Source organism: Toxorhynchites rutilus, chromosome 2, assembly GCF_029784135.1.
Source record: "Toxorhynchites rutilus septentrionalis strain SRP chromosome 2, ASM2978413v1, whole genome shotgun sequence".
NCBI lineage: Eukaryota > Metazoa > Arthropoda > Insecta > Diptera > Culicidae > Toxorhynchites > Toxorhynchites rutilus.
The window spans coordinates 121,478,532-121,503,221 of NC_073745.1; the positions used below are offsets into that span (position 1 = coordinate 121,478,532).

Here is a 24,690-nt window from a genome sequence, read left to right on the forward strand (position 1 = left end):
ACAACAAAGTACCAAAAATTTCAAATTTTCCTTTTCATATAAGAATTTTTTTTAATTTAAAAATTGGAGAATCGGGACAGCGCCCGGTTAATTTGGCGTGGAATTACTCCATACGTTTTTTTAATGGATGAGCACGAGACTTTGAGCAATTGCATAGTCTACAGTGAATCGCATCAAACTCGTCCAACGTCGCATCCAACTATCATGTTCAGCTCTTACTCGATTAAATACTGACTTGTTTATCCGTCCTGTACTCGCGGGCAAATTCATAACGCGTATACTCGCGCACGGTGTCACAGACATTTTCTGTTCGACTTAATTCAGTTTTAACAGTCATTCAATGCAACCTCCTCAAAACATAATAATTCTATTTTTGGTCTGTGAGAATGAATGCGCGAATATAGAAGGGGTGTTGATATCAGGGAAAAAATGAACGCCAGGTATTTGGTATTTGGAATATCCGGAATTGGCAGTTCCCCATGCAGTTGTTTATCATATGGTGGGAAGTTTAATGAATGTTTATTATAGTAAATAATATGTGTCTTCAACACATTTCTAGAAGTGGTGTCTGGATTATGTAGGCCCCCCAAGACAACCATAAATTTTGTTTTGATGTGTTTCCGTTTTTTTATCCCATGAAGGTTTCTGCCTGCAAATTATTGATTATTCGTTTCATAAACAAATTAATTTGAGCGCCAGGAGGTAATTTGAATTCCCAAAATTTGAAGTTTTACCTGTATCGGGAAAAACGGATTGACCCAGTTGTTTACTCTGAGTTTTCCGAATTACAAATTTCCTATGTTGTTTTATTGCAGCATTTGGAATAAAACTTGGATTCAGTGATCTCATGGAACATATTTTTGTAGTTATTACTGATTATTGATTGATTATGATGCTATGAGTTATTTTAGAAAGTATCGAACATTTACAATAAAGATCATAAGCGTGTGACTAACCCAGAGAATCATAATTTATGCTGTGAACCCATTTCAAGATGCGGCGTCCGGATTATATGAGTTGTCAGAAACTGTCATAAATTTTGTTGTTGACCTTTCGTGTTGGGTGTTCCCCGTTTTCTATTGTTCTGTTGAAGATATAAATTATCCCAGGAAAACTTTAGGTATACATATAATTTACCTGCAGATGGATGATTCATTTGTCCCAAATCTGAACCTCAAGCATAAATTGGAAATCAGATTTGAAAATCCGCCCGCTTAAATCTAATATAAGCCATAAATTAATGATTGATCTCATAGGAAACATTATTACAAAAATAGGAACTGCAAACCGAATGATGACAAAAGTTTTTGTTAGCCTTTGTTACTATTCTTCTCATACCCGTCAATTTTTTGAGTATTGAACGAAAAATTGTTCAAAATATTTTCATGTTTACTATATAGTGAAGATCATCACGGTGACAGAACTCACAACGTACGTTTTCAATCGATTCCATATAGTGGCTTCCTGGTTACATAAGTTCCAACATAAACTGTCACAAAGTTCCGTGAGAAAATCATTTATATTGTCTACCTTTCGTGTGGGGTGTTTCCGGTTTCTTTCTGTGTTATTTAGGAAATAAAATATCCCCGAAGAAAACATAGCACGTAATTTGCCTGCATATGGATGATTCATTTGTCCCAAAACACTATGGGACCCTAAAACCATGTGTGTAGATCGAACGTCAGTTTTAAATACCCAAAATTTGCATTTTTGCCTGCATAGGAATTTCAGATGGATCAATTTGTTCGTTCGGAATTTACCGGATGAAGGGTATTTTATTGTTTATTGTTGTAGATAATTGAGATGGACAAGATATCATCATACAACAATAAAAAAAATCCATTGGATGATCTTATATATTATAGGAATTAGGTAATTCTAGCTTCACCTCAAGCGTATGGAACCTTCTACCCGATATTATAGCTATTATCCATCGATGATTGGCCCTTTACTCTTGATTCATGAACACACCTCTCTCATACACCCTCAACTAGAAGAACTCTTACAGCTCACGGCGCGAAAGAGATGCAGATACCTACCGTTCAGAACCTTCCCAATTTCTATTTTTTAAAGTTTAAGTTGACAATGAACGTTGTTTCTAACTAATTTTTGTAAGTTTTTATTAATAACAGTTCGGCTGAAAAGTTTATAAGGTAACACAGTAAAACTTTTTTTTTGTTGCAAAATCAATTTTATTATTCAACATAATTGCCTTCGAAGGGCGATACAACGATTAAAGCGATCTTGCAACTTTTCGGTACCATTTTTATAATACTCTTTCGTTTTTTTCCAAAATAGACCTCAGTATCGGTAATCACTTCATCATCGGTCTTAAATTTCTTGCCAGCGAGCATTCTCTTCAGGTCTGCGAACAGAAAATAGTCGCTGAAAAGCAGGGATGGTAAAAAATCACATTCAACGATCAATGAATAAGTATATCCCTCTAGTCGGATGTTTTTAAATCACCCCCAGCAGGCGATGCTCTTTTATTCTTCATATGTACACAGAGAGAATACTTGGAACGGTGAGCTACCAAGATCTCAAAAAAGCAATATGAAAGCAGAATCCCACTGCTTGCACTCTCGAAGCATTACTTCTACTACTCAAGTTTTATCGTGAGTGCAAGCCACAAACGGTTAATCCCATTCCACAGAGCGGATGATGAATTCTTGATCGTAAAGTGTACAAGAGACGATCAACTAAAATCTTACGACACTCATCGAGGGATTTTAAATTCTCTATTGCACTGACCGCAGTGAGTGACTCAGTCTCGTGTCGATTTTATTTTGCTGTTGTTTCCCGTCCGACAGCCAGCAGACGGGTAATCGATACAATTGATTAATTTTATTACCAGCAAAATTGGGCGAATTTATCCCGCCCAGAATCGTTTTTTAGATTCCAATAATTCTGAACATTCACATTTCTCTCCAAATAGTAATTCAATTAGTGACTTCACCGAAACACCTTTCGAATTTGATTGAATTTCAGACCCTTTCTTATTTTGTACATAAACGGATCACGTGTTTGATTGATTCAATTCTGTGTGGTTACGTTCTTCGTTGCGAATAAATGTAATGAATTAGTATGGACGTATGTTATTCATATATCGTGGACTTCCGACATATGTGGCAGTAGATTTATCAAACGACTAATGTTTTTATATCCCTTCAAACTTGTTACATCTCTAAAGTGTACATACTGCTTTGGCCGCAGATTTGCATGGTTGAATCTGGTTAATTTCAGGTACTCAGTCTTCATATTGTCGAATGAATACTGTTGGAACAAAAGGTATCGCAGCAAATGATTATCAACATCCTACCTTATCATCAAACGGTATGCGAAGAATTTCAGTGAACTGACGGCATTGGAATATATGCTTTGTGAGGACCACACAATTATTATCAGAGCAGATAAACGTCCGACTGGAAGTCATGAACATCAATTCAATGTGCCCAAGATAAATTTATCCTTTGAAGGTCAATAACCTTTCTAAAGATGATCAGATGGAATATATTCCAATGTCAATGTCTGGAATAACCTGTCCAACACCTTATGATCGTAATATTGTTTTTGCTATTATTCTAAACTGAAAGGAACGAAAATGTCCCGCGATATCAATATATTTCAGTATTACAATTTGATCATGTTGATTTTCTTAAATGGATGAACCTCAAAATAAAACTTTCACTTGTCAGACTGTTCAAGAGTGCTTCCAATGCATTCAACGATTAATACGTTGAGCTGGTTTCATCGTACCGACAGTGGATTTTTTGTTTAGAGAGTGTCAACAGGAAACGACAGCAACAAAATCGGAAAATAGATTTTTATAAGGATTTGATTTTTATAAAGATTTATAATTATTTGTATAAAAGTCCCCTATTGATCCGCAGGGACCAACGTGAGTCAAACGAAAAGTTCATCTTTGGTCCTCTAGCTCGGTCAGGGCTTAACGTGTTAAATAAGCCGGAAGAACTAGTGTATGCTGGACAGGAAGAGGTAGGGTTGTTTGATAAAGTATCACAAATGAAGCAAATGTTGGCCGGAATCCATTTTGCTATCTCTCCATTTTTGCCATTCGCTTAAATGTTTTCTACACTGAGAGAAATAATTAGTAAATATAACGATTTTTTTGGTAAATACTACCAATCTATAGTCATTTTCGACCGTACTAATAAACACATATGTCAAGCAGAACCATAATTCGGAAGCCCAATATCGGCTACATTTTCTCGCCGAAAATGCACGTATCAGAATTATATCCTTATTATACCTCCGTATTGCCTTATGGGAACAATGAAAATGGTTAATACGCGCTTTTCTCACCAATTTTCAGATATGACAATATCCAAGCTTACTAATGTTATCGAGTAAAATATACTAAACTCTGGTAGGGATGCGGGTTTGTTGACAATATGTACAAAAAATTTGTACATTCTACTAATTTTGCATTACCAAATGTATTTAGTAGTTTTCGACCGAGGATTTTTCTAAGGGTATAGGCCGCAGCTGGGGTGTGTTGGGAAGGTTGGCGGTCTACGCGAAAATGTTTATCTCCAGCCGATCCATTATCCATTTTCCAGTGATCTTTTGGCATAATGGGCTGATCCCCGTTTCGGCATAAAGACCACATCACCTTCGCAAGTTTCGACAAACACTTCGTACTCGTTCCCTGTTCACCATATGACTCGAAAGAAGAGCGACTTGGACATTCCCTTCTCGTCTGTCAGAGAAGGACCTTCTTCGAGAACTTGATGTGGATGATATATTCGACGTCATCGCTTACCTGGGCAACGTAAAGTACCCGGTCCCCGGCCATTCGTTGGATTCTAGCATCAAGCACGTCTCGTCTTCCATCATGAGCACGAAAAGAAGTTTTTCACTTCTTTCGCCGGAAAGAAGTTTTTCACCAGCACCTGAAGTTACTCCTCCTGGGCAAGGATGGAAAACAAGGGAGCATAATGTGATTTACGATTAATCGCAAACTGCACAGATCGCAATCTGTGCAAACTGCGACTAACTATTAATCCTCACCCAGCATAACCAAATGATTTTCTCTTGGTAACTCTGAGTTGACCAAAGCATTGCTAGACTAAAACTATTTCAATAATTGAGTGACTCTCCGTCCTCGTTTTGTTTACAACTCCTAACAAGAATATGCTCCATGGGAATGAGTGTCTCTATGACGTACGCTGTACGATTCTCGCTCTCTCGTCCGGGCGTTCAATTTTCCTTTCCGAGTGCGTTTACTTCGATGAAACTGGGTAAAATAAAAAAATGCGCTACAGCAGATAGGACGACTTTAATGTTTAATGTTTCACAGAGGATTTCTCAGATGGTGTTTAAATTAATCTACAAGAGACTAGCAACAATAATCCCCCTCAAATCACTAATTTTATTTTTATTTAGTTAGCGTAAATGCGTTATTGGCCAAGGCTATTACGACATCGAACACGTGGTCTTGCGAGATATATTTTTCCGCCAGCCCAAATACAGACCTCTTTTTTCGGGCCTGAGTAAACTGGTGGCTAGAAAAGACCTTGATTACCTTGAATTAATCAAAAAAACATAAATTAGCGCAAATATGTCAACATGTGTTTTTTTTTGTGTAAGCACGTAAATATTTGCTCATAAAAATTTTGGATAACAAATGGATAATGATTCTCTGCTATCACAAAGCTGAGAAATTTTTTGACGTTTTGTTTTACTATTGATTCATTAAAAAAAAAAGGTTTTTTTTTAAATGGTTTCCTATTCTGAGACTGGCTCACCATATTGCACTGCTACTAAAACCGTAGGCTAACTTCAAGGATATATTTTATTCATTTTCGGCGAATAATCAATAGAGTGCCGTGTTATGAAACATCAGAATAATAGCAAAAACAATATTACGATCATAAGGTGTTGGACAGGTTATTCCAGACGACATTGCAATATATTCCATCTGATCATCTTTAGAAAGGTTAATGACCTTCAAAGGATAAATTTATCTTGGGCACATTGAATTGATGTTCATGACTTCCAGTTGGGTGTTTATCAGCTCTGATAGTAATTGTGTGGTCCTCACAAAGCATATATTCCAATGCCGTCAGTTCACTGAAATTCTTCGCATACCGTTTGATGATAAGGTAGGATGTTGATAATCATTTGCTGCGATACCTATTGTTCCAACAGTATTCATTCGACAAAATGAAGACTGAATACCTGAAATTAACCAGATTTAACCATGCAAATCTGCGGTCAAAGCAGTATGTACCCTTGAGAGATGCAACAAGTTTGAAGGGATATAAAAAAACATTAGTCGTTCGATAAATCTACTGCCAGATATGTCGGAAGTCCACGATATATGAATAAAATACGTCCATACTAATTCATTACATTTATTCGCAACGAAGAACGTAACCACACAGATTTGAATTAATCAAATATGTGATCCGTTTTATCTACAAAATAAAAAAGGGTTTGAAATTCAATCGAATTCGAAAGGTGTTTCGTGAAGTCACTAATTGAATTACTATTGGAAAAATTATTTGGAGAGAACTGTGAATGTTCAGAATTATTGGTATCTAAAAAACGATTTTGGGCGGGATGAGATTCGCCCAAATGATAATAAAATTAATCAATTGCATCCATTACCCGTCTGCTGTTTATCGGGCGGGAGACGACAGCAAAATAAAATCGACACGAGACTGAGTCAGCCACTCACTGCGGACAATGCAATAGAGAATTAAAAATCCCTCGACGAGTGTCGTAAGATTTCAGTTGATCGTCTCTTGTTACACTTTCCGATCAAGAACTCATCATCCACTCTATGGAATGGGATTAACCGTTTGTGGCTTGCACTCACGATAAAACTTGAGTAGTAGAAGTAATGCTTCTAGAGTGCAAGCAGTGGGGATTCCGCTTTCATATTGCTTTTTTGAGATCTTGGTAGCTCACCGTTCCAAGTATTCTCTCTGTGTACATATGAAGAATAAAAGAGCATCGCCTGCTAGGGGTGATTTAAAAATATCCGACTAGAGGGATATACTTATTCATTGATCGTTGAATGTGATTTTTTACCATCCCTGCTCCTGGGTGATTGCCTGCTGCTCAGATACTGCCGGTCTCGTCTGACGCTTCCGCATAAAAATGTCCATTTTGGCCAGATTCTCCTTCACCGTGTGGCCGGTTGTTTCGATCTCCCGGCTTAAGGAGCGACAGGGAGAGAATGTTGTAAATACCAGATCGGCTATGTCTGGCGGACATAAAGTGTCTCAGGATGTCCAACTCCTTTGCTGTGGGGTGAAGCTGATAGTATGAAAAAATCCTGGAGTTGCTTGACAGTGCTGCTGCTGCTTATCAACAGCCTTGAATAATTTTTGTTGTAGGTTTAATACACGTAATATTCAAGGAAAATTTGTTCCATTAAATTATTTTTTGTAATTTTTTGTCATGGCCATCCGAAAATAGTCCTTTTTTGCATAATGCATACGTTAACACTAAATTGGATGAAAAATGGATTGAAATTTTCGAGCATTCCATTCGGTAATTTGAAGACAATTGTTGAATTTGAATCGTGCTTGCCAGGCTTTAATGCTATAACTGAGCCAGTGACGTTCAGGCGTAAACAAAATCTAAATCACCGAAAAATTACAACTGAATGACGATACTTAGAAATAAATAATACAGATCAGATTTAATTGCGAGGACACATGGACAGTGTTTCACGAATAAATGAGACTCGCTAAACTATGGTTTATTTTCACATAACGTGTATACATAACGTTTTGTTTTTTGTGTCCCGCGTTAGACCTTTGACCATCTGGTCACTTTATATTATTCTGATGTTTCATAACACGGCACTCTATTGATTATTCGCCGAAAATGAATAAAAAATATCCTTGAAGTTAGCCTACGGTTTTAGTAGCAGTGCAATATGGTGAGCCAGTCTCAGGATAAGAAAACGTTTAAAAATAAAGCTTTTTTTTTGAATGAATCAATAGTAAAACAAAACGTCAAAAAATTTCTCAGCTTTGTAATAGCAGATAATCATTAACCATTTTAGTTATATGAGTATTCCCCCTCACAAACTGTGGATAGTCTATCTGCATACAAATTATGTATAGTTCCACAATCCAAAAATTTTATCAACAAATATTTACGTGCTTACACAAAAAAAAACACATGTTGACATACTTGCGCTAATTTATGTTTTTTGATTAATTCAAGGTAATCAAAGTCTTTTCTAGCCGCCAGTTTACTCGGGCCCGAAAAAAGAGGTCTGTATTTGGGCTGGCGGAAAAATATATCTCGCAAGACCTCGTGTTCGATACCGTAATAGCCTTGGCCAATAACGCATTTACATTAACTCATAAAATTAGTGATTTGAGGGGGATTATTGTTTGTAGTCTCTTGTAGATGAATTTAAACACCATCTGAGAAATCCTCTGTGAAAGATTAAACATTAAAGTCGTCCTATCTGCTGTAGCACTTTTTTTTATTTTACCCAGTTTCATCGAAGTAAATGCGCTCGGAATGGAAAATTGAACGGACGAGAGAGCGAGAATCGTAAAGCGTACGTTATAGAGACACTCATTTCCATGGAGCAAATTCTTGTTAGGAGTTGTAAACAAAACGAGGAAGGAGAGTAACTCAATTATTCGAACTAGTTTCAGTCTAGCAATGCTTTGGTCAACTCAGAGTTACCAAGAGGAAATCATTTGGTTATGATGGGTGAGGATTAATAGTTAGTCGCAGTTTGCACAGATTGCGATCTGTGCAGTTTGCGATTAATCGTAAATCACATCATGCTCCCTCGTTTTGCATCCTTGCTGAAAAGAAATAAAATAGATCTGGAGAATACGATGGATGCGGAAGTACTTCGAAGCCCAATTCATGAATTTTTTTTTCTCTTTTATAGTGACTTTCAACACATTTCGGCTGGTTCGTCACTTTTACTTCCATTTTTGGAAGAATGTCGGAAGTGAGAATTGAACTCGTGATCTCTGCGTGAGAAGTATGGTTGTTATCACTACGCCAGATCGCCTCCATGCAATTTTACAATCAATACACGTAATCCGGTTGTTCCATTTTTTTCACAATAACAAAAGTTCCTTCACTCTCAATGCTGTAATTCACGAACAAATCGACCGATTGCTGTCAAATTTTGACACGTATCCATTGAAAGATGATGCTTCGTGATAGTCTAGTAGATTTTTGCAAGAGGCGCCATCTAGACGTCAACCGTATACACTTTTCAGCCGAACTGTTATCTCCCGTAATACTTAAATTGATTGACCTTAAAAGTAAGGTATACCCGAGATATATGTTTATGAACAATGCAACTGTAAATATAGTTTATGAATTCAAAGTTAAGGTGGCGTAAATACTACATAGGTTGAAAAGTTTCTTATACTGGCAATAAGGGAAAAAGTAGGGATTTTCAATAATATATCAACTATTTTATCATTCAAACAAATGTGTTTTCATGCAAAAAAACGGAACGAATTAATATCAGTTGGCAGTGGCGTCGAGTGAAGCTTTTGCACCCGTGGCGGAAGAGTTGATTTGCATCCCTCTTCCGCCAGAAAAGTAGAAACATTTACACCCAGGGAAGGGTCTGCGCCGCACCCGGGGCAGAAGGGCCGATTTGCACCTCCATCCCCCGTCAGAAATCAAATTCATCCAATTTCTTCATCTAAATTTGGTTCATTCTGCACCCCTAAAATCGTGCACCCGGAGGCGGTCCGCGCAATAGTCTGGCTAGCTCATCGCGAATAACGAAAATCGCGGATAATGCAATAAAGGACTAATAATGAGTTTCAAACACGAAAAAAAGATATTAGGCTGTCAAAATAGTCCTGCGGTATTTCCGCGAGGTGTCGTTGTAAGCGCGTAGTTCTAGTTGTATTCATTGTATCGAGTCATACTATAGCTTGTTGGAAAGGTATTTTTGCGCACTATAATATAGTCCTTGACAGTGTTTTGTTTGGTTAAGTCGTTCGTGAGTTATAGTGTCGCAAATATGGAGCAAAATAAAGAGAAAATCCGACATATTTTACAGTACTACTATGACAAAGGCAAAAATGCATCTCAAGCAGCCAATAAAATTTGTACAGTTTATGGACCCGATACAGTTTCCATTTCCACCGCATAACGATGGTTTCAACGTTTTCGTTCTGGTGTAGAGGTCGTCGAAGATGCGCCACGCTCCGGAAGGCCTGTCGTCGAAAATTGCGACAAAATCGCTGAATTAGCCGAGAAAGACCGGCATAGTAGCAGCCGTAGCATCGGCCAAGAGCTGGGGACAAGGTATCAAACCGTTATTAACCATTTGAAGAAGCTTGGATTCACAAAGAAGCTCGATGTATGGGTGCCACACACGTTGACACAAAAAAACATCTTTAACCGTATCGACGCATGTGAATCGCTGCTGAATCGCAACAAAATCGACCCGTGTCTGAAGCGGATGGTGACTGGCGATGAAAAGTGGGTCACTTACGACAACGTGAAGCGCAAACGGTCGTGGTCGAAGCCCGCTGAAGCGGCTCAGACGGTGGCCAAGCCCTCATTAACGGCCAGGAAGGTTCTGCTGTGTGTTTGGTGGGATTGTCAAGGAATAATCTATTATGAGCTGCTTCCCTATGGCCAAACGCTCAATTCGGACCTGTACTGCCAACAACTGGACCGCTTGAAGGTAGCATTCATGAAGAAGAGGCCATCTTTGATAAACAGAGGCCGCATTGTCTTCCATCAGGACAACGCCAGGCCACACACTTCTTTGGTAACGCGCCAGAAGCTCCGGGATCTCGGATGGGAGGTTCTTTTGCATCCGCCGTATAGTCCGGACCTTGCACCACCTGTTTTTGTCCATGGCGAACGAGCTAGGTAGTCAGAAGTTAGCCACAAAAGAGGCCTGTGAAAATTGGTTATCCGAGTTTTTTGCCAATAAGGAAGCGAGCTTCTATAACAGGGGTATTATGAAGTTGACATCTCGTTGGGAACAAGTCATCGAACAAAACGACGCATATTTGACTTAAAACAGATGATTGTAACTAATTTTATGAACAAATGAAAATTCAAAAAAAAAATACCGCAGGACTTTTTTGACAGCCTAATATTTCAGCATGAAAACTATGTTTTATCAATACAAAAATCATTAAACTATCCATCAATAAGGTCGTGTACATCAGTGGTCAGAAAATATGGATGACCAAAATATGCCATGACCAAAACAAGAGTGCATGAGCCAATGATAGGCTGTCGCAGATGGTCCGCTCGCAGATAATCAGGGTTCCACAGTAACATCGATTTTCCATTCCTATTGTTATCCTCACCAGAACTACTCCCTTCCTTTCGGATGTGCATTTTTTGATGCATTACACATCTACAAATAACAGCCTAACCTGAAACACATAATGAAATGTTACGCATCAAAGGTGTTATAACACACAAAAAGATCTCCAGTATTCCTATGTGTTTTATTATCTCAAGCGTTTTGTATACAACAGGTCTTTTTTAAGACTAAAGTGTCATATTTTCCCGATTCTTGAGCTATCATTCCCGAGGTTTTCCCAGCCGACGGATCCACCATTCCTGTCAATTGTCAGAGCCCCCAACGATGATACAATTGAAGCAGAAGCAAAACATTGCGTTGCAAGCCCCACTCCTGTTTGATTATACTGCCAGCCAGTATGCATAAAATTCGCTGTTGCGCTGCGAAGCGGTCTTTGACGGCTGAACGGAGTAGTATGATAATCATTTTATTCGAAAGACAAAAATTTTTCAATAGCTTTAAAATTGCTTTAAAAACAGGATGTTGAAATCACATAAATCCGTATGTGAGCTAGCGCACACTCGGAAATCCATTCTATTGTATTGCGATGTGAGATGCGGAAGGTCACGCTCACACACCTATGCATTGTTCTCTTCCAATTGCATTTCATTTCTGCAGCCGAACTGAAAGGAGCGTTTAGTGAAAATCGAGGTATCGATGATATATGAAAAGTGAAGAATACTAAATGTTTGATATGGTGTGGTGAATATTTCACCATACCAAAGAAATCATATTGATGAAAGAAGTGTTATACAACAATTTGTTTATGAATGCTGCGATCAATCGTCGTTTCCAATTGTTGGAAAGGGGGTTTCCAACTGTGTAATTCTGAGAAGGAATTCATTTCTTCTCAAGTGTTAATAATTCTGCTCCGGGTCAAGGATGATTCCAATTGTCGGGGCTTGGAAAGGGGGTACTATTTGCGAAACAGAAAGCGAGTTGATTTTTAGTTATTTATTTTTGACGTAGAACTACGTCTTTCAGGAAGGGTGCCAAATCAGAAAACAGGTCACGTTTTTATGAAATAAAGTTAACGTTAATAACTATTTTCACTGGGAACGAATTCTCATGATTTGCATACCAATCGAATCGGAAATTCTCTAAGATTTGTTTGAGATGCTATACATTACAATTCGCTATCTCTAAACGATTTAAATTCAAGAAAATTGGAAGAACTTCCTTTTTTTTCCATACATTTGTTCTGCCGATTTGTGTGCTAACCCTATCCGTATTTCGAATGCTTATAAGTCGAATATTCCTTAACCGATCGGAAAGATTTTTGCATCAGTTGATAGGAAATATTTCTACGCGTCTATCACAATTAATAAAATATTATTATTCATGAGATGAACAATTGAATAACTGTAAAATGTCAAGCGTTATCTAAACGCGTTAACTGCCAAGTTTTGATTGGCCCGATTCACGGTTTCCCCAAAACAGACTTCAAAATCGATGTACCTGTGGAAATCCGCTCTGCAAGTATCCATGCAAGTAAGGGGCATTTTTGTTCCCACCGAGCTGTGTTTCCCTAACACGGACTTCAAAATCAATGTGCCTGGGAGAATCCGCTTTGTCAACACATGCAAGTCGGGGGTATTTTTTGGTGTTGAGTACTTTTTACTCGCTTGTTGTTATGCTGTCTGGAATATGTTTCACTAAAAAGTACTTTTAAACTGAGAAGCCTTGGAAAATCATCATTTCAGATACTAGAGGTGAATGAACTTTCGCGGTTTGAGAACTACGTAAACATGAGATGTGCAATAATTCCAGAGGGAAATGTAAAATACAATGATCGCTCGACAATTCTTTCGGTCACATATTTTCGTAGTCCTAGGCATCATATCAAACGTAAAAGGACGTTCATCAAATTTATTTGTAACGAAGAACATAATCTATTACAAAAATTTCGATGCATTCTAAAATAATATTCGAAGTGGTAAACAAGTGGATTGCATTATATAACTGCGTAGTTCTACGTCGAAAATATGTGGTCGTGTACTAGATACAACCCCTTACAATTTTGACGTAGGACTACGTCTTTCATTTCTATACCGGGGTGTAAAATCAAAGTTTCGAAAACGAAAGCGTTAGGCCGGAGACCGAGATTTTGAGCGTTAATAGCTCCTAAACAACTGAACGAACCGGTACGATAAACACTTCATTCGAAAGATAAAATGTCTACGCGTTCTATACTTGTTACTTTTTGATCCAAAAACTTGTTTCAATAGTCTTAAAATTGCTTTCAAAACAGGCTATTGAAATCATCAATCGGTATATAAGCTAGCGCCGCTTGGAAGTCCACTCAGTTATAATTGAACAGCGATTGGAGCATGTTGTCGCTATTGTGGTGAAGCTCTTCGTTTATCATGAAAGCGCGGATGAACGGTGTCACCAAGAGCCTGTTTGTGCACCTTAGGCCAGAAGAGAATCCATCAGGAGGAGAGTGATGCCACAAACGGTTCCCCGGGAAGAGATCGGAGCAGCCGCCACACACACACATACATGTGCGGAACTCTTCGTTTGGCATCGAAAAAATTCCGGAAAGATCCAATCATTACTGTAAAATACATTCATGCACAAGAGTTCATTTTAATGTTTTCTATCCATGTAACACTGCGACTAAATATTTTTCAATCAAGTGCTATTAACAGGTGGTTATCGAGTTAGAATTAACCACTGGTGGGTTTCGAGTATCGAGGAAAATCAGGAAAGAACTAATCGTTGCTGAAAAATACTCTACCAGTTCCCCTGGGAATTGAAAAATACATTGATGCGAAAGAGTTTATTCTAATGTTTTCTATCCATATAATACTGCAACCAAATACATTTGGTTTTGTGGTTTTCAATCAATCGCAATTAACAGGAAAGCTTCTGAAAATTATTCTTCCCCATAAGTAGAAAATTTTCGTATCCAATATTGTATGCGCACGCAACGGAAAATGTTTCGCATCGTGAAAATTATATAATTTTCAATCGATTAATACTCAGTTGCCGAAAGTTTCAAACTCAGAGAGTCATCGTAAACCACACCTTCTCTCCATTCAATCACGCACAAAAAGCATACTTAAGCGATATTCTGGTGGTGAAACGCATTTATTTTTCGTGAGGACATCGATAAGACAACATCGTAATTGAACGAGCTGAACGTGCGGATGAGCTGGACGGCGAGGGATCGAGGGATTAATTACCTGGCCTGACCTGACCTGAAAGACATGTAGTTTGTTTGGAACTGTGAGGGAGGGCAGAAAAGCCGATCGATCAGAAGGAGAAGAGAAGGTGACCAAGAGAGTATCAGCGTCGAGAAACTGTTCCCCGGGAAGACATCGAAGCAGCCGCCACACACATACACACATACACGCGCGAAATTATTTTCGTTCGGATGCCATTCAGCATCGAGAAAATTCCGGAAAGATCCAATCGTTGCTGAACATTAATCTGCCAGTTCCCTGGGAATTGAAAAATACATTCATGCGAATGAGTTTATTTTAATGTTTTCTAACCATATAACACAGCGACCAAATACATTTGATTTTGTAATTTTTCAATCAAGTGTAATTAGCAGGAGAGCTTCTGAAAATTATTCTCCCACATAAGTAGAAAATTTTCGTATCCAATATTGCATGCGCGCGCAACGGAAATTGCCATCGTAAACCACACCTTCTCTCGATTCAATCACGCACAAAAAGCATACTTAAGCGATATTCTGGTGGTGAAACGTATTCATTTTTCGTGAGGACATCGACAAGACAACAACGTAATTGAACGAGCTGAACGTGCTGGACGAGCTGGACGGCGAGGGATCGAGGGATTTATTACCTGGCCTGACCTGACCTGAAAGACATGCAGTTTGTTTGGAACTGTGAGTGAGGGCAGAAATGCCGATCCATCAGAAGGAGAAGAGAAGACGACCGAGAGAGTACCAGCATCGAAAATTGGTTCCGCTTGAGGTATCGAAGCAACTGCCACACGCATACACGCGTGCAACTCTTTACGTTCGCTGGTTATCGAGAAGAATCCGGAATGAAGTGATCGTTGCTGTAAAATAATCTGCCAGTCCCACTTGGACTTGAAAATTACATTCAAGCGGTGGCTCCCATACAAATGAAACACAATTTTTTACAATTCTCGATAATTAATCAAGCAAATGAAACGAAATTGTGCATGTGGAAGTTTTAGAATGTAATAAATGATTTTATGGTGGTTAGATACTCCTCCCCCTCTCATAGGTGGGGGGGGTCTCTGTCATACAAATGAAAGATAAATTTCTGCATAACTCGAATAGACACTCCTCATCTCTCTCTCTGAGGGAAGGGGCTGACATACAAATGAAGCATACATTTCTGCATAATTCAAGAACTAATCAAGCAAACAGAACTAAATTTGGCATGTGGAGGTTTTAGGAGACAAGAAACATTTTTAAGGTGGTTCGACACTCCTCCCACCTTTCTAAGGGAGGACTTCCATAGAAATGAAACACAAATTTCTGCATAACTCGAGAACTAATCAAGGCAATGGAACCAAATTTGGCAAATCGAGGTTTTAGGGAGCAATAAATGTTTTTATGGTGATTTGGCACTCCTTTCCCTTCTCTAAAGAGGAGGAGGGGGGAGGGTACTGAACAACTCGAGAACTAATCAAACAAATGGAATCAAACTTAGCATATAGGGGTTTTAGGGATCGAGAAACGTTTCTATGGTAGTTCGACACTTCTCCTCCCTCTATAAAGAGGGGATCCCATACAAATGAAACACAAACTTCTGTATAACGCGAGAACTTATCAAGCAAATAGAGCCAAATTTGGGATGTGAGGGATTTTGGGTACGAGAAATGTTTATATGATGGTATGATGACACCCTTTCCTCCTCTGGTAAGGAGAGGGGGTCCCATAAAAATAATGCACATATTTCGGAAAACTCTGAAGTAAAATGGGAAAATTCGAAAAATTCAATTCGTATGCGTTCTGCAAATACATAATGAGAAGCGTTGTTAGTACATTTGATGTTTGCGGTAACGAAATTGAAGCGGAAATGGATTTTAATGTGATGAAACGCTCTCTTATATCGTCTTCTATCTATATGAATAAAAATTGATCGCCGAATGTGTTGATAAGAGCAAACCTCGAGAATGGAATTGTCCGATTTAGGGCTGTCTTCATTCTATCATATTTTCTGTATAAAACATTTATTCCATGTAACGGAGAAATATGTTATTAATATGTTATCTGATATTCAGCCCAATTCTGTATTCCGACGGATTTCCATTTCGTTCGAAATCGTTGTTTCGTTCGAGCTATAATTTCGCTTCACCTATTTCGAACGTTTTGCCCCTTTAATGTTCTAAGAGAAACAGATCGAACGAAATGTAAATACAACTCGAACGAAATACAGAATGGAATTTAATCAAGTCGTTCGAAATATTTCGAATCGATCGAAATACAGAATAGGGGTGATTATAATGTCTAGTTTTGGTAGATGTACTGAAATTTTACAGTGTAAAATAATTTTAAAGGATAGATTAGAAGATCAATCAATGAACAGTTCTGCGATTGGGCCCATGAACGTGCTTAGTAGCTTAGTAGGAAAACGTGGATGTGAGAACAAATATTAAATTTTGGGCGGGACGAAGTTTGCCGAGTTAGCTAGTGAACTATAAAGGTAATTTCTCAAGGCTTCGCGAGGCAGATTTTTGCAAAGTGTTCCCGTGATGAAACCGTACCCTAATGAAAGTAGAAGAAATACTGTTTGAATATGTATATCCATACTATTGCAAAAACAATAATATCGAAACATCGTGTATACTTCAAGTGAAAGTTCATCCATTTATTGAAATTGATTCAGATGCAACTCAAACCGATGATTACTAAAGTAACGTTAATCCTAGGTTAATCTTGCGGTTATATCACAGATATCTCAACTCCTAGTTTTTATAAATGGAAAATCGAATAAAACGCGTGTTTATACTTCACTCAAATATAATAATATATTCTCTGTTTATCAAATGATTACAAAATATCTTTCAGCTTATTTGTAATATAAAATGAACATGCAAAATTTAAAAAAATAACAATCAGCAAATTACAGATAGTAAAGTCTCTTCTCGAGTGCGGTGCTCGGCGATTGGTGCAGATACTGGCCAGCCAGGAAAGCTAACTTGTGGGCATACTGGCACACTGCCGGCACACCCACTGTCCCGGACCAATTGTAATACAAGTGCGTCTGCTTGTACGTAAGTTGCTGCAACTTATCGGTATCCAGACCAGAGTCGTCAACAAGTATGTTGTACGACGTTGGCGATACGGTTCCCTGGCGAACGCTCTGAGACACTAAGTAGAAATCGGTTCTGGAAAAAATAGGTGAGAAAATATCATCATCGGTAAAAAGTTAAACTGATGGACACAACCTACCTCTCCGGCAATGTTATAACGTCGTCTACAACTGTACCAGGCGGAGGATTATTTTTGCTGTAGAACAGTCGAGTGTTGATTCTTTTGTTGACTACGAAAAACGTCATTTTGGAGACCATCCCGGCAGGGTATGCCAACTTGAGTTTTTCCTTAACTGCCATGGTCTCGTGCTCGTACACATACTGCAACTGTCCTTCACCCACGCCATCGCGATAAATCATAATACGTCCGGGAAGCTCATTAAATTCGTCTTTATATGCACGAAGTGCTTTGAAGACATTCTGCGCCATGTAGTTGGATATCTCTTCGCCACTGCTATGATGGTCTATCGTGGAGTAATATTTCGGATGTTTGAACCTGGGGTTGTACAAAGAAGCAACCAAAGCTCCGTAGGATTTCGATTTGTCGCGAGTATCGTGGCAAACGTCGTACCCAATGACCAGAACCGATTGGAGGGGATTCTTGATAATCCAAGGTATTCCTCCTAGTTTACAGTTCATTTGGATTGCCACCTTGGTGGCAACGGACATCAATGCTCGTGCACTTCCCCCTCTCGGGGAGATCGTTCTAACTTTCATCACCTGCGTTGGTACGGCGTACTCCACGCAGGTTTTTTTCTTGATCGCCGCGTAGCGATCCGCCTTATCGTTGCTCACAACGCACATGATCATCTGTGGGTCTTTTTGCAAAACCTGTTGCAAATTAGTAACGTACTCCGATGGATGATCAGACGGTAGAGGATGATGTTGCGGTTCGCCAATTTCGAACTTCATACCTCTGGCAACTGTTTTCAAACAATCGACAAAAGCGCTGACAGCTTGTTCGGCGTTCTTCGGGTACATAACATACCACGCTTTCAGTGGGATTGATAAGTACATTGCATTGTTACGGAAGGCACTCTGCCATTCACCCATCTGGTCCGCCGCAACTTTTCTAGAAATATGAAAACAAAACATGAATTTATTAAACCTATCCAAACTCGATATTGACGGATTTCGCGCCAACTCGTCTATGGGATTGGCATGACCCTCTCAGAACTTGATGAAACATTCTGGGCGTGAAGACCTTACCTAATTAATCAACTTGGCATACTTAGTTTTCCGAAAATTTATTACACTAACATATTGAAAGGGCAAAATATTTTTGATCATTTTTTATATTTTTTTTCTTACTCGAAAATGATGAGTCCTACAAAAAAGTGATCTATGGAAGAGTTTTAGAAAAATAATAGAATTTTCAGAAAAAAATACAGAGAAAATATCTTTTGAAATGGAAATATTTTTTTGAACACTGGAAAAAATCGATTTCAAAAACTAAAAATCGATTTTATCAAAATTGTTATTTCAGATTTTGATGAAATGGTAGATAAATATGTTCCCTACAGCTGTACATACATCGTAACTTGTGCATATTTAAGGCAAAAATGTTTTTCTAACAAAAACTTTTTCAAGATTTTTTCTCGAAAATTTTATATTTTTTTGGTTTATAGTTATAGAATTTTATGTTTCAATTCAGAGAGCAACGACAGCTCTCAAACAATAGACATCTGCCAAAAATCTCTTGATCGGCCGGTCTGATATCATATAGTTGTTGTAGATTTAAGTATCTAATAAGAGTCACTGTAGATATGATAATAATAAATGGATTGTATAGATACCTAAAGGATGAATGAAATGGCTCTGCAGTTGTTTGAAAATTACCAGTCGTGACCGGCAGCAAATGTAAAGTGGCGGAAAAGAAATAGCATTATTTTGTTTCTGCGTAATCATCAGAATTCAACAAATAAAAGTGTGACATTATTCAGCAACATGAGTTAAGCCGTGATCTCCAGGATTTGCAAGGATTGCAAATGCAGTGCTGGTATTGACCCCTTCCCGCATTATTTATTACGTCACACATCAAGTGATTTCACTACTCTGCTGAGCGTTCTAGCGCCCTATGTTATGCAAGTACACCACGAGTGACGGGAAAAAAGTACACCACGTTGTTGTACGGGAAAGGGTTAACAACCCCATATGTAACCGTAACAAACACCATCAAAATCTGAGATGATCATTTTGAGGAAATCGACTTCTAGTTTTTGAAATCGTTTTTTTTAGTGGAGGAATTCAAAGAATATTTTTTATGTATTTTTTTCTGAAAATTCAATGTTTCCTAAAAGTCTTCCATAGATCACTGTTTTGTAGTACTTACTATTTTAGAGGAACAAAATTTATAAAAAAAAATGATCAAAAGTATTTAGCCCTTTCCATATGTTAGTGTAGAAAATTTTTCGGAAAACTAAGTTGCTTAATTAGGTAAGGTCTTCGCGCCCAGAAAGTTTCTTCAAGTTCTGAGAGGGTCATGCCAACATCTGGTCGAGTTGGCGCGAAATCCGTCTATTAGCCTCACGTACATGTTATCGTTAACACCGCTAAACAAAATCATCTCCCTTGGAAGCACACGCCCGGGAAGCTCCACCAGCCGACGGTCCAGCTCGGTTTTCCAGAACTGAAAAATGTCCACACTCTCTTTCGTCTGTTGCAGACGTTTATTGAACGTATCCAGTCGATCTATTCTCTTGTCCGGAGTCAAGCGAGTATGTTCAGCAACACAACGCATCAAGCTGTGAGGGGGGAAAATCGAATTATTACAATTATCACAGTATCATTAGACTGGTGGCGTAAATCATACGTGAAATCTTGACGCATTGCATCGGTGAGTCCAGTCATGCGAACCAATTCCGGAATCAAATATATGAGCTCTGGCATTCCGCCACGGATATCTCTGGGCTTCGATCTGGACACAAGCAGAGGCTGCCTTGCATCGCGGATCGTTATGCCATAGCGTCTGCGGAAGTATTCCATGAATGAAATATCACCATCTTTTGTTTGGAACGTGTCCTCGGGTGTCTTCTTGAAATCTACATCGTTGATCGTGTAGCTTTTGTGTCCCGCATAGTCCGCCATAACCACCGATCCCAAAATGGTACGCTTGAAGCTGTCCCTCCAATTGCCATCTCTCATGCAACTTTGAAGCACGTGATAGCAGGAATCCTTTCGCAAAACCCGGTGTGTTATCTCAGCGCACATTAATATGTCATATTCGTGTTGCCGAATGCTGGTAATATAACCGGGATGCAACTCAAGGTTATAGCTTTGAATATCAATTTTCGCATGCGAATCATAATAATTACGTCTGAATTGTGTCAACCGTAAACCCTTCATCGCATCACGATTGATCAAATTGTACATCATCAAAGCCATCTCGTTCGTCCCATCGATGGTGCCTACCTTGCGAAGTTTTATGATATAGTCTTCATTCGTTATTTTTTCCTTCGTAGCAATCTCAACTTCGTCGCTGCGAAGTTTATTCCGCGTGAAAAGCTGAGTGCCATCGAACACATAGCCTCCCACCGTAGTTTTCAGATTGGAAATAATAGAGTTTTGCATTTTGCGGCTCTCTACGGTCGGATTGAAGTCAACGCGGTATTGGAAAATACTCTCATCGCCTTTGCGATTCACGCGGAAGTAATTGGCTTGCAGCAACACGGGCGTTCCCGTTTTGCCTTGCTTGGACGTCGCACAATCGATTGCCCTCGAGCGGACGGTATCCGGAATTCTGCGCTTACCGCGCATTGACCCCCGTCCAACATCGGCTTGCTCACTTGTAGATCCCCTTGCAGGACGGCGTTCAGCCAAAGGCGGAACTGCAGCCGATCCTTCCGGTTTTTTATTGTATGGCTTAGATTGAACAACTTGAGAGGGTTGCATGGTCGGTTGAGGTTTCGGCTGCGCTGGAGCCGGAGCCTGACCCCATGCAGAAGAAGAAGGAGGTTGTGCCTGCTGAGCGGGTTGCATAGACATAACCGGTTGAGCCGGAGGAGGAGCTTGACCCCAAGCAGATGTTGCTGGGGGTGGCGCTGGCATATTCAATGATGGCCAAGACTGCGGCGGTTGATCGCCTCGCTGCTGTTGTCCACCCCAAGCTTGCTGTTGGCCACCCCGGCCTTGTTGATATTGACCTCCTCCTCGACCTTGATACTGCTGCTGACCACCGCGACCTTGCTGCTGTCCCCCACGTCCCCCATTATTGTATCCGCCTCGCCAATTGTTGCCACCGCCTTGCTGCTGACCACCAGAATAGGGGTTACCATCGTTATAACCTCCTCCTCCTCCTCCTCCTCCTCCTCCTCCTCCTCTACCTTGTCCGGTGGTATTTCCGCGGCCACGCCCACCACGCCCTCCACGTCCACCACGACCTCCTCGCTGCTGTCCATCTGCCATGGCCAATATTGGTTACACTAGAACAACAAGAAATGTAAGATGTTAAAAGGACTACCAGTAGCAGCAATCGGAAGATAGTTTCTAATGGAAATTAAAATTACAGACGTTCAACTGTTTGCCCAGGTTGTGCGGAAACTTACCTTGCGAGATGCGGTCTACGCACAGACAGTGTATACGACGTATCAATAAGTTCACCACTTTTCACACTGGAACTGGAAGTACACGCACGACGATTACTACCGATGTCAATGTCTGATTGGCCACAATCGAAAGCGTTGCCGCCTGCATTGGGTAAGGTATTTGATCGGGTTCACGAAATTTATGGAATTAGGAGAGAATTGAACGCATTTCGAGTGGCAATACATATTCCCCCTATCCTGCAACCGCAAGTGACATGAGATGGCTTGAATCACAGTATTCCCGAAGGCGAATGGTGTGATAAGTTGAAGGTAAGATGAGATTTGAGGCCATATATAAAGACTGAAATGGGAGTAGACTTCCAGAATAAAGCGAATGACTTTGTTATCTTGTGTCACTTACGGTGCAAAATAAGGTAAAATTGTTTGTAGTGGGAATATTTCATTATTAATGCTTTTCAGCGAGAAATTGTTCTTTCTAAATATTCTTATATTCTTGATATTCTTGTATACAGAAAATCTGTTATCACTGCCTGATTCAAATATTGAATCTTTCCATGCTTCGAAGAATTATTGTACGCTATATTACGTTAGTGCGTTAGCATGAGGTGCAAAAACAAATGATATTTCGAATAAATGATCTTCATAGGAAAATCCAATATCAGTTCGAGGATCCCAAATCTTTGCTAGAAGCCATAAACAATTTAGAATTGTTTGAAGTTAGCCAATACATTGTTGTAACGTGTAGTTTTAGCAGTAGCTAACGGGTTATAGACGTCATACAATCCGAAAGAATCATTCAATTTGTGCATATCTTGACATTTTTTTTTCGATAGCTGCCAGTTTATGAACCGAGTTCTCGTAATTTGCGAAATGAAAAAGTATGCCATTAAAGCTTACAATTAAATCACTTGAAATTGGAAGAATGAAGGGCCTTAAGAACGTAATTTCAACTAGGATTGAGCGATCTCGGATCGATTTTCAGAAGATCGATCTTTCCCATCCCGATTTTCGATTTTTTGTATTCGAGAAAATCGATTTTTTTTTCGATTTCTTTCGATCTTAGAAAAACTTTTTGTAGATGTTTTTTTTAATTATACATCGATTTTAATCTCACCAAAGACCACCCACCATTTTTTTAAACATAGTGTCAACTTTTGGATCACTCCTTCTACGATTTACTCCCGTACAAATGCCGATAGAGACAGAACTAGCGGCAGCTACTGAGAAGATGTACTGTAACCAGTGGCTAATAGGATCACTGAACTAAATGTTGACATCAATTCCGAATGGTTGTTTTTAGAACTGGTGCCAAAATCAAGAATCGGCTCCGACTAAATGACAGACGTATGTCACGATTGACTCTCATGAGATCGTTGTCAGTTTAGTTCAGGGCAGATACCAGTTGTTTAAATTGTAATAATGCCTTTTCAGTTAATTTATTTAATACCGATTCACGGCACAAGATGAATGGCCCAGGATTTTTTTTTGTCTGTACTTGAATTTTTTTTTGTGTCCTTCATGCTGAGGAACAAAATGCTTATGTTGTTTGCATAGAAACATGTGTTAGGTTTGAAATCGAATATCTACAATAATAATGTAATACGCTAGCTAGGTAGTTCGACTGAAATATTCCCATCTATAGACCCTCACCGTCAAGCTATAAATCTAACACCTATGGCCACATTTTCCGCTATCCTGTTACACAGTTTCAGTTTTTCGCTATGAGTTCGAGAATAAAAGTCGCAATACAAATAGCTGCAGATTATTTCCCACGTTCTAGTTTTCCCGAGTTTTTTCTAAATATTCCTAACTATTCAACGCGTAACGCGTAGTTAAAGTGTTCTAGTGCTTTATTACGATTGGAATAGAAGTGAAACAATTACACTGTGTTCTCGCTACGAAGTGTTCCCCGACAAAATTACCCGCGATCCACGTGGCAATACCGATTAGATTTTCGCACATTCGTACGGAAAATCACCCTATCTGGAAAAGATTTGGAGAAACCTCGCCCCATTAGTATTCGTACCCATCAACATGAATTTAAAGAAAAGACGATACTCCTGAAGAATAAGCAGATAAATTGGAAAAAACGTTTGATTTTTCGAAGATCGATTCGGCAAAGATCGATTCTTTGGTACCGATTTAATCATTGGATCGATCAATACGCGCTGCTTGGAAAATCGATTCGACAAGTCGATCTTTTTATAATGATTGCCAAATCCTAATTTAAAAATCCAGCATAAGGGTGAAGGAAAGAAAGATTTCGAAAATGGGAAATTAGAGGTATTGCGTAATCGTAAGTTGTGTCAAGATCAAGAAAAAATTAAAATTTATGAAAAGCTCAAAACCATATGGCGACACGAGGATCCTCTGTCATGCTCTGTATTTGATGGAATCTGTTTTAGACCATACTAACTAGAACAATCTAGGGCAGGGACTCTCAAACTATTTTGGGCAATAGACCCCTTTTCCAGAAGTAAGTGATACCATCGATCCCCAAAAACATTGTGGTTGGTCAAGTGAGTAAACTTGATATCATTTTCTCATACATAAAATTCATAAAATATC

At 39.1% G+C, this 24,690-nt stretch overlaps 1 protein-coding gene across 5 annotated transcripts in view; it reads right to left on the bottom strand.

Annotated features, from left to right (window-relative positions):
• Positions 1-17,267: 17,267 nt before the first annotated feature.
• Positions 17,268-24,690, bottom strand: part of LOC129764298 (protein aubergine-like) — a 28,033-nt gene continuing 20,610 nt past the window's right edge. For 2 of the 5 annotated variants that reach the window (XM_055763244.1, XM_055763246.1), the window contains exons 2-6: positions 22,123-22,194; positions 20,391-21,999; positions 20,113-20,322; positions 17,718-18,650; positions 17,268-17,653 (exon numbers count right to left, since the gene is read on the bottom strand). In XM_055763244.1, the coding sequence (XP_055619219.1) occupies positions 17,389-17,653; positions 17,718-18,650; positions 20,113-20,322; positions 20,391-21,982 (3,000 nt within the window). In that variant the 5' untranslated portion in view covers positions 21,983-21,999; positions 22,123-22,194 and the 3' untranslated portion in view covers positions 17,268-17,388. Of the gene's footprint in view, positions 17,654-17,717; positions 18,651-20,112; positions 20,323-20,390; positions 22,000-22,122; positions 22,211-24,690 lie in introns of those variants that run through there. The other 3 variants (XM_055763248.1, XM_055763245.1, XM_055763247.1) reach the window with 2 other exon arrangements.